General features: G+C 43.4%; 1 protein-coding gene across 1 annotated transcript in view; it reads left to right on the forward strand.

Moving 5' to 3' along the window:
• The first annotated feature begins 4,005 nt into the window (after positions 1 to 4,005).
• Positions 4,006 to 14,179, forward strand: part of RAB38 (RAB38, member RAS oncogene family) — a 43,460-nt gene continuing 33,286 nt past the window's right edge. The window contains exon 1 of the mRNA XM_006118370.5: positions 4,006 to 4,263. Coding sequence (XP_006118432.1) covers positions 4,059 to 4,263 — 205 coding nt within the window. The 5' untranslated portion in view covers positions 4,006 to 4,058. The remainder of the gene's footprint in view (positions 4,264 to 14,179) is intronic.

Here is a 14,179-nt window from a genome sequence, read left to right on the forward strand (position 1 = left end):
CAGATTTAAAAAAAATTGTCAGTGACATGTTCCTTGATAAGTTGTGCCAATCATTAATTACCCTCATTGTTAAAAAATTACACCTTATTTCCAGTCTGAATTTGTCTGGCTTCATCAACTTTCAGCCATTGGATAGTGTTATATTTTTCTCTGCTAGACTGAAAAGCCCATGATTAAATAGCTGCTCCATGTTATTAATTGTAATCAAGTCTCCCCTTAGCCTTCTCTCTGTTAAGCTAAATAGATTGAGATCCTTGAGTTACTTAATCATTGTAAGGAACGTTTTCTCAATCTTTCATCATTCTTGTGGCTCCTCACTGAACCCTCTCTAGTATATCAACATCATTCTTGAATTGTAGTCACCAGAAACTATATACATTATTCCAGCAGTTGTACCAGTGCTGAATACAAAGAAAAAATAACTTCTCAACTCCATCTCAAGATTCCCCTGTTTATGCGCCCCAGGATCACATTAGCTCTTTTGGCCACAGCATCATGCTGGGAGCTCATGATCAGCTGATTGTGCCCTGCTCCCCAATCTTTTTCAGAGTTACTGCTTCCCAGGATATTTCCCATCTTCTAAGTGTGGCCTACATTCTCTTTTTCCCCAGTTATAAATGTAAGCAGGATCTGAATGAGCTTTCCCCTGATATCTACTGGTGAGCTGGGGAAGAGACCTTCAGGAGATTTGTATAACCACACCCAGCCTGCGTAAGTTGCTCAGCATGATGTGATTCCTCGCCCAAATGATTGCTTTAAGCTGATTTTGGATTCCCCATCTCTTTTTTATTGGGACAGGAGTAATAAAGCATTATTAATCTGGTTGGCTGTGTCTAGACTACATCCCTTTTCTGTAAAAGGGATGCAAATTAGACACATTGCAATTGCAAATGAAGCGGGGATTTAAATCCCCCCCGCTTCATTAGCATAAAAATGGCTGCCGCTTTTTTCTGGCTCAGAGCTTTGCCGGAAAAAAGCGCCAGTCTACACACGGATCTTTTGGAAAATAAAGCCTTTTCCAAAAGATCCCTTATTCGTCTTAAAATAAGGAATAAGGGATCTTTCGGAAAAGGCTTTATTTTCCAAAAGATCCGCGTGTAGACTGGCGCTTTTTTCCGGCAAAGCTCTGAGCCGGAAAAAAGTGGCAGCCATTTTTATGCAAAGGAAGCGGGGGGGATTTAAATCCCTGCTTCATTTGCAATTGCAATGTGTCTAATTTGCATCCCTTTTACGGAAAAGGGATGCAATCTAGACACAGCTGTTGTGTGAATCAAGGACAGCAGAACTGTATTTGTCATACCCGTACTGAGGGACTCATCCTCAACTAAATAGCAATTGCTAGGTAGGTGACATGGGTTCCAAAGCCCAGTGTGTAAGAAGAAGGTGGGGTTAGGGGCTTGTATTGGGGGCACTGGTTAAGGTTATCAGTCATCATCTGAGCCTTTCTTTCTCCACTGTTTAATAAAATGGTTAATTTATACTCAATTGACTATCTTGTTACATACCCCAAATCTGAAATCACTGGTGTCTAGATTTAAGTGTTAAACTCAGGATAGTATTTCTGATGCAAGAGACTGTCTAGTGTGTACCACCAGTGAGGCTTCCCCACTAACAGCTGAAATTGCTGAGAGGTGTTGTGATGGAAAGGAGGAGTGCTGACCAGCACTTCGTGCCTAAAGGGTTAAACTCAGGTAGCTAAGAGTGTTGGCAAGGGGACAGAAGAACCAATGGGATATAGTGCTGCAATTTAAATCCTGCTGCCCTTTCTCTTTGTGCGAGTTCTAAGTCAGCAACTGGAGGAACAAGATGAAATAATCAACCAGAATTATGCCTTCAAGAAATATTGGCATGGGACTGGACTGGACCTTGAAGTACAGATCCGTACAGATTGGGAGTAGAGGGGAAATGTATATTTAGTCATGATCAGGTTATTTTTCTTTATTTTGCTGTTTGGTAAAACTTCTCTATGTGAATCCATGTGCCTCCCTCCCCCCATTCACTATGCCCCAAGCTCGTGCTCAGATATATCATTTTTTCTCTGTGTTTTAATCTGCTCTTTCCTTAGTTGCTCTGAAACACCTAGCAACCAAGTATTCCTTATCAAGTATATCTTTCTCTTTTGTTAATAAAATCATCTTTTTTAAGGTGATAATTTGATTTTTATGTCCTAGATGGTAACAGGAGGCTTGTGTGGGAAAAGAGGCTATGTCTAGATTACAGAGTTTTTCTGGGATACCAAAGGTATCCTGGGAAAACTCCCGCTGCATCCAGGGGAACGCGTCTACTCTTCCGACATTTTTTGCGGAAGAGCAGACGTGCTCTTTCGGAAGCCCTGTCTTCCTCATTTTACAAGGAAGAAGGTATCTTCCAAAAGAGGAAGTTTTTCCAAAATTTGGCCCAGTGTAGATGGGCCAAATTTCGGAAAAGCCGCTTCTGAAAAAACAATTGGAAAAAGGTACACAAATTACAGAGTGCAATTTGTGTACTTTTTTCGGAAAAAAAGCAGCAGTCTAGATGTAGCCTATGTCAGGCTTATCATTATCCAGTTCATCCCTTTTATCCTTTCTAAATAATGGCACACCTTTACCTTTCTTCTAGTCTTGTGGAACTTTCCCAATGCCCGCAGGATTATGGAAAGAGATCTTAACAGTTAAGTGAGCTCCTCACCAGCTCTTTTAAAACTCTTGGATGTAAGTTATTTGGACCTATTGACATTATTACTTTCTGTTTAACATCCTCCAGAGATACTAATGGAGTGTAAAGAGTGTTATCCTTACCATATTTTAAGAATATATCATCCGTTTTTCTCCTAATACAAAACATAAGTATTTACTGAGCACTTCTGTACTGTCTGCATTACTGTTGATTATTTTATTTTATTATTCAGGATTATTATTCAGGATTCTTTTGTTGTTAATATATTTAAAAAACAGCCTGTTTCTTATTGTCCTTATTACTGCTGGCTAGAGTTTTCGCTGTGTCCCTTGTCTGCCTTATAAATATTCTACAATTCCTAAATTTTGATTTACATTCATTACCACGATAGTTCTCAAAATGAAAGCCTAGGCTGCATAGCCTAGGCAAATGGGATTACTCTAACCCTGTAAAAGTTAAGCATTCACATGTTTTTGCAGGGTTGGGGCTTTTCATTTGGGTAAACAAAGCAACGACTACCCTGTTTCTCATAAGTGCATTTTATCAGCATCCCAGGAAAATGCTGCTGGAAAGGGTGTGAATCATGTTTCATCTGAAATTCCAGTTCTATAAACAGGAAGAGCAACACAACAGATCTTTGGTAAATCAATTGTATGCTGTATTTAGGAGCTAGGAACTTGCCTACCCTTAAATACTGTACTGTTTTAACTATTGCAATATAGTTAAAGTGATAAAAATCCTCTAATGTGGATGGAGTGACATTGATATAAAGATGCTTTAGATTGGTTTAACTGTTACAGAAAAGAGACTAAATTGCCTTTATAATGGTAAAACAACAACTACCATGCCTCTAACCGTAGATATAAAGGTAAAACTTTTAAGTGTAGGTCTTGTCTTACCCAAGCTTTGATGGTCTGAAACAAAATTTCTTTTTCTTCTTGTATTTTTTTTAATGATTCGTATATTGTATGCTTGTTGAAACACAGAGAGGAGGAAAATATCCATCGTTAAAGGCTGAGCATCCTTAAAAACTGCTTTAAAAACTGCAGGGAATCTCCCTGCAGCAAGCAGTGAAACATTTCAATGTTTATCTATTACACTATCTTCCATGCAAACCCTTTAGTCCCTGCAGTATTACTTATCACACAGCCACGCCTCACACTAAAGTTTGCAAAGAAAACTGTTGGGAGACTTTTCCTGCTTGATTTGCTTTCCTGCTTCTTTCACCCTGCAGCTGGGCTGGCTGCTGGGTCTGGGCGTTTCTGCTCCTAGGCTAGGGGAGGGAGCTTCCACCTCCCCTCTTTTCTTCCCTGCCTGGTTCTTCACTCCCCCTCTCCTCCTCAGCTTAGCAGGATCCCAAAAGCAGAGCATGCAATCAGAGAGCAGCAGCAGCAGCAGGGAAGATGCAGAAGCCTAGTCCGAAAGAGCATCTCTACAAGCTACTGGTGATTGGGGACCTGGGCGTGGGCAAGACCAGCATCATCAAGCGCTATGTGCACCAGAACTTCTCCCCACACTACCGGGCCACCATTGGGGTGGACTTTGCCTTGAAGGTGCTCAACTGGGATGCTGAGACGGTGATACGGCTGCAGCTCTGGGACATTGCTGGTTAGTACAGAGGAGAAGAGAAGGGATAGAGGGAGGGTTCCAATTCCCTTGCCCCAAATCTCTGTGTAGTTTAGCACAAAGTGCTAACTCCAGTCAGAATCAGGCCTTGAAGTGGGAACTATTGATGCTTTAAAAACAATGGAGGAGACCTAGGAGTGAATTCCTTGGGTTAGTGCAACACTTCAGAGTTCTCCGCGAAGCAAGGGGAGGGGAAGCCCACCCTCTGCTTGGGATGTTAGTGCTAAGGCAGTTCTGTCTAGTCTCACTTATTTTCTTCCCCATCCCTGACCGTCCACACTGTGCCAGAGGCACATTTACAGTCTCTCTCATCACTGTTACAATTTCCCACTCATTCAAATTGTTGTCACTGACCTTGCCTAACAACCCTAAGAGGTTTTGGGTTATTGTGGTGGGAGAGGGAGAAATGGCCTGCTCATGCATTTTCCAGAGGAAAAAAGACTCATTAGGATCCATAATGTGGTTTTTGTAGTTAACCAAGAAAAAACACTTGTTGGGTTATTTTATCAAACTTCTTCGATTTTTTTAAACTTTCAGGAGAGGGGAGGTTGTTGCAATCATATAGCATTCATACTGTTTTTTTTTTTTTAAATCACTACTTTTATTTGAGGAATAACCTCACTTGTTAATAACTGGTTTGCTAGTATTTCTGAGACATTGTACAGTAAAAGCAGCAAATTTCAGTAAATTACTCTGCATCGTGAGAGAAAACAAAACTAAACATCCTTTCATGCCTGTTTTATTTTCACTTTTAAAGCAGAATAATTCCATATCATTGCAACAGATTTTTTGGGAAATATTTTTTTGCATTGTCCTATATTTTGCTTCTTATTAAAGCCATGGATTTTCATTTTCACAGTCTCTTTTCATAACCATTTATGGGGTTTTCAGTGGGCAAAATGTAAATATGTCCCAAAGCTTATTTATCATGATGTCAGTATCAATTTTTTATTTAGTCTATATAAGAGAGGAATCTTAACTTCGACTATAACTCAGAATGTTTTATACTTCTATAACATAAAGTAAGGTCTTTTTCATTCAAATGAATTAAGCAGTTATCTTTACGAGCAAGAAACTGCAGAGAAAATTTTATGCCCGCTACTTACATTCTGACTTCTGATGTGTATTTTGGGTTTATTGACTTACTCTAGAATTACACCTACTAAGGCCAGTGAAAGAAAGAAAATTCTTAGCATTCCTTTTGAATAAGGGGATTTTATATACTTGTGTACTTGGCATAAACAGAGGAGCTAGCTCATAGCTAAGCTCTAAAGTTGGCACTGTACTATCAAAACTTACGCTACTAACACCACAGAAGCTGGTTGGTGTAAAAATGCACAACCTCTGATATTTGTATACATTTATGTGCCCCTATGGTTTTCTGATGCTAAAATGGCAATGAGAACATGAATTATAGTTGCTTGCCAAGGCCTAGTTATAATGTTATTAAAAAAATCCACATCTGTAAGATGGAATAGTCCATAGTAGACAAAGCATGATCTTATAACCAAACCTTTAAAAACACATGTTGCAGCATCGCTAAGGAGACATGTAGTCACTATTTTTACAAACTTCTTTTGTATGCCTTGCTCCAGAAACTATATTAAACTGCTGATCATGTGCTGTTGGATCATATGATGTAGCTTTCAGTCAGGCAGTAGAAGGTTTGAAGGCAATTACCCCAAGCAGTAGTATTCAATGACTAGCACCATCTCTGAGTGATCACACATGACAGAGAGAATTACAGTAATGGGTTTGTGTGAATTAATCAAGTGACTTTCTAAACTTCAAGCTGGTTGCTAAACTCCAAGAATCTCACTGAAGGTCAATAGAATGCTCAATAACAGAGAGAAGTTCCCATTCAACTTCTAAGATCTGGTGTCTAGCGAGTTTTTAGTTGTTGACTGATGTAAAATAGAAAATAACTTCTGTAAGTGACACTGTCAATTCAAATCAGCATGATTCTGGTTTAAGAGACACCAGGTATAAGACAGCTGGCTGGAGTGACACCCACATTACTTAAAAATCAGAGGGAAATAAATCTGATTGGGAAGTTTGAGAAATAAATTTGATTGGCAGTGAACAGAAGTGGTGTTTTGCTTTGTTTCTTTTACTCTGACTGTCAAGAGCTACAGCGAGCAAAATGCAAATATACAAAGTAGAAGAGGGACATGTGAAGTTCCAGAGCTGCTCTGGTTCTCATTCTGGAAAATGTCTTTATAATGTAATGCTTAGCTTTGCAGAGGAAGCAATGCCCATTCGCATGGGCAGCAAGTCCCCTTTGGAGACACTAGCCCTCCCCACCTCATTCCTTCTTCCCAAGGCCTGCCCCCTTTCATCCAGAGCCCTGAGACTACCTCTGCCCTGGGCCCCAGATGTAGGAGCCCCAGCCAAAGCATCCAGACCCCCAGGCTGCCAGCCAGCCTCAGCCCTGGACTGATCCCCAGCCCTGCCCAAGCTGCCACCTTTGGAAAAAGGGGGAATAAGGACAGGGCCATAACCTGGATCAGGGGAGGTTGAGCTTCTCTTGGCCTATTATACCCGCCACCCATGCCTTTTATCCTGCAAAACGCATGTACAGATTTGGCTTTGTATTAGGGCAACATTTAAAGCAGAAGATCCTGCACATTTATCAGTCTGAATTCTTATATGGCTCCCCACTTCAATGGTCACTAAACGTGCCATCAAACATTGTGCTTTCTTGCAGGAGTAGATCAATCCTCCTTTTCAGGGTGGTAAACTGAACCATGAGCCCATCATTTGCTCAGCAGTAAAATTAGTATGGGCTTGATTCTGAGTGGCACTGAGCATTGGAAATTGCTGTTACAACACTGCTGGAGCTTAGAGCTCAGCTGACTGCAATATCTATAGAATGAATTTACACTTTCCAGTGAGGTGTCTGCACACAATATAGCTCGAGACAGACATAGACAGACAATACTCTTATTGTAGCGGAAAAAAGGCATAATGCGCTCTAATGACTGAAAGCTGAAACTAGATTAAATTTAGACTAGAAATTAAGCACAAACTTTAAAAAGGGAGGGTAATTAACTATTAGACCAATTTAACAAGGAATGAGGCAGCTTCTCCTTCACTCGATGTCTTGAAGTTAAGACTGGATACCTCTCTCAAAAATACACGGAAATGAAGTTGTGGACTTGATGTTGAAATTATTGCATGACATTGTACAGCCTGTTTTCTCCAGGAGCTCAGACTAAATGATCAAATGGTCCATTTTGGCCTTTTAAAAAAATCTATGAATTTAAGTGTTTTAATAACTGCAAGTTCTAAAAAATAACATGCATCTGTGCTGCTAGCACATGCATGGGGAGGCCATTCCAGAAACCAATACTCCAGGAAGATTTTCCTAATACACAGCCTATCTTTCCATATCTTAACCTCATCCTTTTATTCCTAGTTACATTTCAGAGTATCCACCTTCTTAAATACTCCTGCAGCTTGGCTTTCACACCCTTCAAATATTTGTAGTTTATTCTCCAATCCCCCTTGATTAACCAAGAGGTAGATCATTAGCTCTGTTAATCTTTCAGTCCCTGCATCCCCCTTATCTTTTTGTTGTTCTTTTCTGAGCTCCCTCCAATTTATCAGTATACTTTTGGAGGGTGGTTCTTAAACTTTAGACCAAAAAATACCAGGCATAGTTTGAACCAGAGTCTTGGAGACAGACACAATTATCTACTTGGCCTGCAGTGGTGTGCCTGCCAAATGCAGTTAGGGTTACTAGATGATTTAAAGAAAATACCGGACACAGTTGATCTCAGATGGGGTGTGGGGACCAACCAGGAGGGGAGTGGGGCCGGCTGGGAGGAGGACGGGGGGAGCGGGGCTGGCCAGGGGAGATTGGGGGAGGGGGGAGCAAACCAGCCAGTGGGAAGCAGGGTTGGCTGAGTGAGGGTTGGGGGGGAGCAGGGCTGGCCGGGAGGAGAGCGGGGGGGGGGGGGGGCGGAGGAGTGAACCAGCCAGCAGGGAGCAGGGCTGGCCCAGGCACATGCAGATCCCGGGGCACTGCCCATCCCGCTCATGGTCCTGGCAGAGCACACGGGTGAGTCCGGCCCCAAGGATTCCATCCCTCCCCTGCCCCGCCCCTGCCCCCCCCTCCCAAACTGCATAGTTGCGTACTGCCAGGCTGGTAGACACGCTCACGCAGCGTGAGCATGTCTACTTGCCAGGCAGTACGCAACTACGTACTGATACTCATGATACTAATAAAACTTACGTAATTAGAAAATACCGGACATTTATATGTCCATTATTTTCTCAATTTGTTTCCTGGACAGAAAGCTCAAATGCCGGACTGTCCAGTTCAAAACCGGACACCTGGCAACCCTAAATGCAGTCCAGAACTGTTTGGTGTACCTCCCAAATACAATTCAGATCATGTAATACACAGCAAACTCATGTCTAATTTACAGTTCACTATCACTCCATGGCATGATTTTGCGGAAATACTTTTAATGGAAAAGTTTTTCCATTAAAAGTATTTCCGCAAAAGCACGTCTAGATTGGCATGGATGTTTTTGCGCAAAAAGTGTTTTTGCGCAAAAGCATCCGTGGCCAGTTTAGATGCGATTTTTGCGCAAGAAAGTCGGGATCGCCATTGTAGCCATCGAGGATTTTTGCGCAAAACAGTTCTTCCCTGTCTACACTGGCCCGAGTGGGAGCATGAAAGTATTTGCGCAAGAAGCACTGATTTTGTACATTACAAAGTCAGTGCTCTTGCACAAATTCAAGCGGCCAGTGTAGACAGCTGTCAAGTTTTTGCGCAAAAGCGGCTGTTTTTGCACAAAATCTTGCCAGTCTAGACGCACCCCCTGGGTCTCTTAGCCTTGGTCTACACTAGGCCCTTATTCCGAAATAACCCCCAACTTCGAATGTATAAGCAGTGTATCCACACTATTAAACCCTTTACTTCTAAATAACAGGCTGTTGAATTCAAACTCTGTACTCCTGCTTTTCATGATGAGTAATGCTAATTCTGAAGTAGTCATTTCAAATTAATGGTAGTGAGGATGCTTTGGTGCCACTAATTTGAAGTAATTGACCTCCAGGAGGCCTCTCGCAGTTCCCCAGAGTGCTTCCTGGGGTTCAATGTCGATGGTAGCACATCCACATTAACAGAGCCTGCCTCAGACTGATTTTGATGCCTCCCCATAGTGAGGACACGCTAGTTTGAATTTGTTAAATCAGGAGTTCTTGAATCAAATTTAGTAACTTCAAAATAGTTTCCTAGTGTAGACATGGCCTTACAGAATTATTTCTGCCAGGTTTCCCTGTTCCATTCACTACATGCATGTCAGATTATTTCTTTCTCTGATATATTTGCTTTCATTTTCCTAGCTTGGATCGATTCCCATTATTTTTTGCCTGTGCCCCTCATCTTGAAGACAGCAGCATTGAATTGCAAATGGTTTTGTTTCCCATCCGTGCCGTTTTTACCTTCAGAGACATACATTTGCACAGATTCTATTCAAATGTTTAAAAAGCTGTAATGTCTATAATAGCATTAGGCTGTATCACGAGCAAACAAGCCTTTCATTAATGTTGAATGCATTACATCCTCAGGAGATCACGCTTTTAGTGGGCTGCCAAACATTTTGGGTCATATGCACAAAGAAGATAGTAACAGTGATTTCTCAGCTAAGCTCCCATGAAAGTACATCTCAGCAGTCATAAATAAGAAGCCCCGTGTACTTCAATGGGGTGCTTCTTCTTTCCCTCTAGTGTTGCACAGACACTGTCAGTGGTCTGTAATGCGATCAGTCATGATCTCTCCAGCACATTATGTATGCAGTCTACTTGCAGCCTGCTTTCCAAGCCTCAAGTTGATGGCAGATGCTTAATCTACTGCATGCCAATGTAAGATCCAGTCCTGCTCCCACTGAAGCCAATGACAAAATTCACAGTGATTAAAATGGTGCAGAGTCAATCCCATAATTAGAGAAATGCCATTCTGAGGGGGAGAGTGGGAAACACCCCCAGAAAAAAGCAACTCTCTTCGGGGAAGTGGGGAACAGATGGAGAAAGAAAATTTTTGGATCTGTCCATTTTCCCAGCAAAAGCTGGGGGTTACTTAGACCACAGGAAAGGAGGAATTTGATATCCTGTAGCTCCTGGTAGGCAGGCAGATGGATCTGGGCTTGGTTTGGACTGGATTTTTCATTTTAATTTTTACTTGAAAGGAGAGGCAGAAGGAAATGCCCTGCCATTCACCAGCGAATAGGGATAAAAAAGGGAGTTTGGGCTCAGCTATTTTAAAGCAGGGGACGGAATTCTTACATCAACCATTTTATTTTCAAGGGGAGAAGAGTCCTCAGATCAATAGAACCCTTTTGCCTCTGACCAGATGGTAGGAACTGAGCTGTCCGAGGAAGGAAAGACTGGTACATTTAGTCAGTGGCCCATTCAAAGTTGCTCTCTCGCTCACTGACTTTCCATTCGCTTGTTCATTATGGGAGGCCCAATTCCTAAATGCATAAAGGGGATGTGGCTATGGAGGAAAGATCAGATCAGCTGTGACAAGGCCTTTAACCTTCCACAATCTCCTGTCCCTGGAGAGTCTTTAAAAAAGTATTTACCCAGGCGACAAAGATGGACCCAAATCCGTTGGTTGCAGGGCAGTCTGCACACTATAGGCTAACAGATTCTTTGCAAGACTGAACAACACAGGGCACATGCATATCACAGGCTAGAACATGCAACCCTACCACAAACTGATTACTGCTGGCAGCCAGTGCTCAACCATGTGGGTCGGGCTGCACAGTCTAGGCCTACACAAGAACTTAGGTAACAAAGAAACAAGCATCTCTGGGGATAAATAAGTTATTCACGTTACAAGATCTCTATCAGGCAGCCCCCAGGAGTTATAGCCAAGTGAACCATTTTCATTTTAAGAATAAACCACTCTTTCCAAGACTCTTTGTCACTTTTATTACCTACAATGGCCACACTCTTACCTAGACATCCTTAGGCTGCGTCTAGACTGGCATGATTTTGCGCAAATACTTTTAACAGAAAAGTTTTCCATTAAAAGTATTTGCACAAGAGAGCGTCTATACTGGCATGTGCCTTTGTGCAAAAGATTTGCTTTTGCGCAAACGCATCTGTGCCAGTGTAGACGCTCTCTTGTGCAAAAAAGCTCCGATGGCCATTTTAGCTTTGGGCTTTCTTGTGCAAGAAATTAACGTTGCTGTCTACACTGCCCACTTGCGCAAGAATACTTGCGCAAGAGGGCTTATCCCTGAGCGGGAGCATCAGAGTATTTGCACCAGAACCACTGATTTTGTACATTAGAATGTCAGTGTTCTTGCGCAAATACTTGTGGCTAGTGTAGACAGGCGGCAAGATTTTGCGCAAAATCATGCCAGTCTAGGCACAGCCTTACAGTTCTAATATATGAGCACATCCTGTTTCCACACTGTCCCACTGGTGTGAAGTGCTAGTTTAATGCCATCCTTCATTGATCCTCTGGGCAGATCTACATTGTACCTGGGAGCATATATCCTCTGACCCCTGTTCCTCATATAAATAAGACAGCTAGGTGGGAAAGGAGGAAAGCCAGGTAGTCTGGGCTGTAGTATCATCAGCATGGGTATGTCTACACTGCAGATTTTTTTGTTTTTCCAGAAAAACTACTTATATCCACACTGCTATTGCATTCGTTCTGTCAGTCAAAAGAACGGAGGGGTTTTTCTGACAGTGATAAACCTCTTTCTACGAGGAAGAAGTCTTTTTAGATGTGTGTGGACCTCGAAGAGAGTGTTTCTTTCGAAAGAACAGACCCCCAGGAAAAAGCACAGGTGCCCTGGTGGCCACTCTGCCCACAGTAATCACAACTGAAATGCAAGATAGTGTCCATGTTGATTGTAGGCTATCTTTCGAAAAAGCAGATCTCTTTTTTGTTACGCTTTTGCTGTGTAGACACTCTCTTTCAAAAAAAGTTTTTCCCAGAAGATCTCTTCCAGAAAAGCTTCTTCCAAAAGAAGCTTGCACTCTAGACGTAGCCATATACAGGCAGTCCCTGGGTTATGTACAAGATAGGGACTGTAGGTTTGTTCTTAGGTTGAATTTGTGTGTAAGTCGGAACTGGTACATATTGTACCCCAGGGCTGTGTCTACACTGGCATGAATTTACGGAAATGCTGAAAACGGAATACTATTCTGTTTTCAGTTTTTCCAGAAAAGGAGTGTCTACATTGGCAGACTGCTTTTCCGGAAAAGCCCTTTTTCCGGAAAAGCGTCTATGGCCAATGTAGATGCGCTTTTCTGGAAAAGAGCCCCGATCGCCATTTTCGCGATCGGGGCTTTCTTCCAGAAAAGACTACTGGGCTGTCTACACTGGCCCTTTTCCGGAACAGTGTTCCGGAATAAGGACTTATGCCCAAGCAGGAGCAGAATAGTTTTTCCAGAATAGCAGCTGATTTTGTACAGTAGAGCATCGTTGCTTTTCCGGAAATTCAAGGGCCAGTGTAGACAGCTCGCAGCTTATTTTAGAAAAGTGGCTGATTTTCTGGAATAAGTGGCCCAGTGTAGACACAGCCCAGGTGTCCCCGATTCAGCCACTGCTGAAACTGACCAGCGGCTGACTACAGGAAGCCCAAGGCAGAGCTGCTTTGCCCCAGGCTTCCTGTAGTCAGCCGCTGGTCAGTTTCAGCAGAGGCTGACTTGGGGACGCCTGGGGCAGAGCAGCTGGGGTGCTGCTGGGTTGGTCCAGTAGTGCCGCACCTCGGCGCTGTGGGACCAACCCGGCAGCCCCCAGCTGCTCTACCCCAGGCGTCCTGATTCAGCCACTGCTGAAACTGATCAGCAGCGAGAAAAGCCTGGTCTGCTGGGGGGGCACACTAGCTGCGCCCCCACCCCCCAGCAGACCAGGGAGACACGGAGTGGCTTTTCTCGCTGCGGAGGATGCAGGCGGCAGGACCGCGGTGATTCTCGGTGGTCCCGCTGCCCGCGTCCTCCGCGGCCAGAAAAGCCGCTCCGCGATTCCCTGGTCTGCTGGGGGGGGGGGGAGCGCTAGCTCCACATCTCCCTGGTCTGCTGGGGGGAAGTGCCCCCCGCGCCACCAGAGGCGGCGACAGTGGGGGAGGCACCCCGCACTAGCTGCGCCCCCCCGTTCGTAACGAGGGGTCCCACTTAAGTCAGATTGACATAACCCGGGGACTGCCTGTATGTCAGTTTTTCTTCTTTCCTACACCGCCACCAAAACTAGGTGCTTTAGTGGCCCTGCTTTCTAAGGCATTTGATATATGGACTTGAATGAGAGTGAGCTGACAAATTCAGAATATGGGAATGTGGTATCTGGCTGCAGGAAAGTAGCTGCCTTTCCAGTATTTGACTTTCTCTTTGCTTCTCAGTTCAATGATGTATAAAGCACCATGTGTTTGGGTGCTATGTCCCCAAGAGGTCACTTCTCCCTTCATGGTCTTCTGTAGCAGTTGAAATCAAGGACACCTAGGTTTAAATGTCTGGGAGTGGCTGGCAGCCCTCTTTAATGGAGGGCTCTCAATCCTGGAAATTAATTTCCTCCGTGCTGACTGCTCAAGTGCTGTCCTTAGGGGCCTGTTGCAAAGTCTTTCTGTTCCACAGACTTTAGCCAGACAAGGCTGGGAGGAAGGGGTTACACTGCTGTAAAATGTGGAGGGAGGGCTTGTTCTAACTTTTGGTTTACATTCTTCAGGCTCTGGGCAGATACAATAGGATTAGAGTGTGTAAAGTGTGACTTTTGTAATATGACTTTGGTCAGCTACATTTCGATGGTTGCAGTATAAATTACGTTGTGGTTTCTGGTGACAGGATGTAGGGTGAATTTTTATAAGTCCCAAAGCCCAGATTTGGTGCCTGTGAGGGGCTGACTCACCACCTCAGTGCCACCAGCCAGCTG

Source organism: Pelodiscus sinensis, chromosome 1, assembly GCF_052426305.1.
Source record: "Pelodiscus sinensis isolate ZL-2025 chromosome 1, ASM5242630v1, whole genome shotgun sequence".
NCBI lineage: Eukaryota > Metazoa > Chordata > Testudines > Trionychidae > Pelodiscus > Pelodiscus sinensis.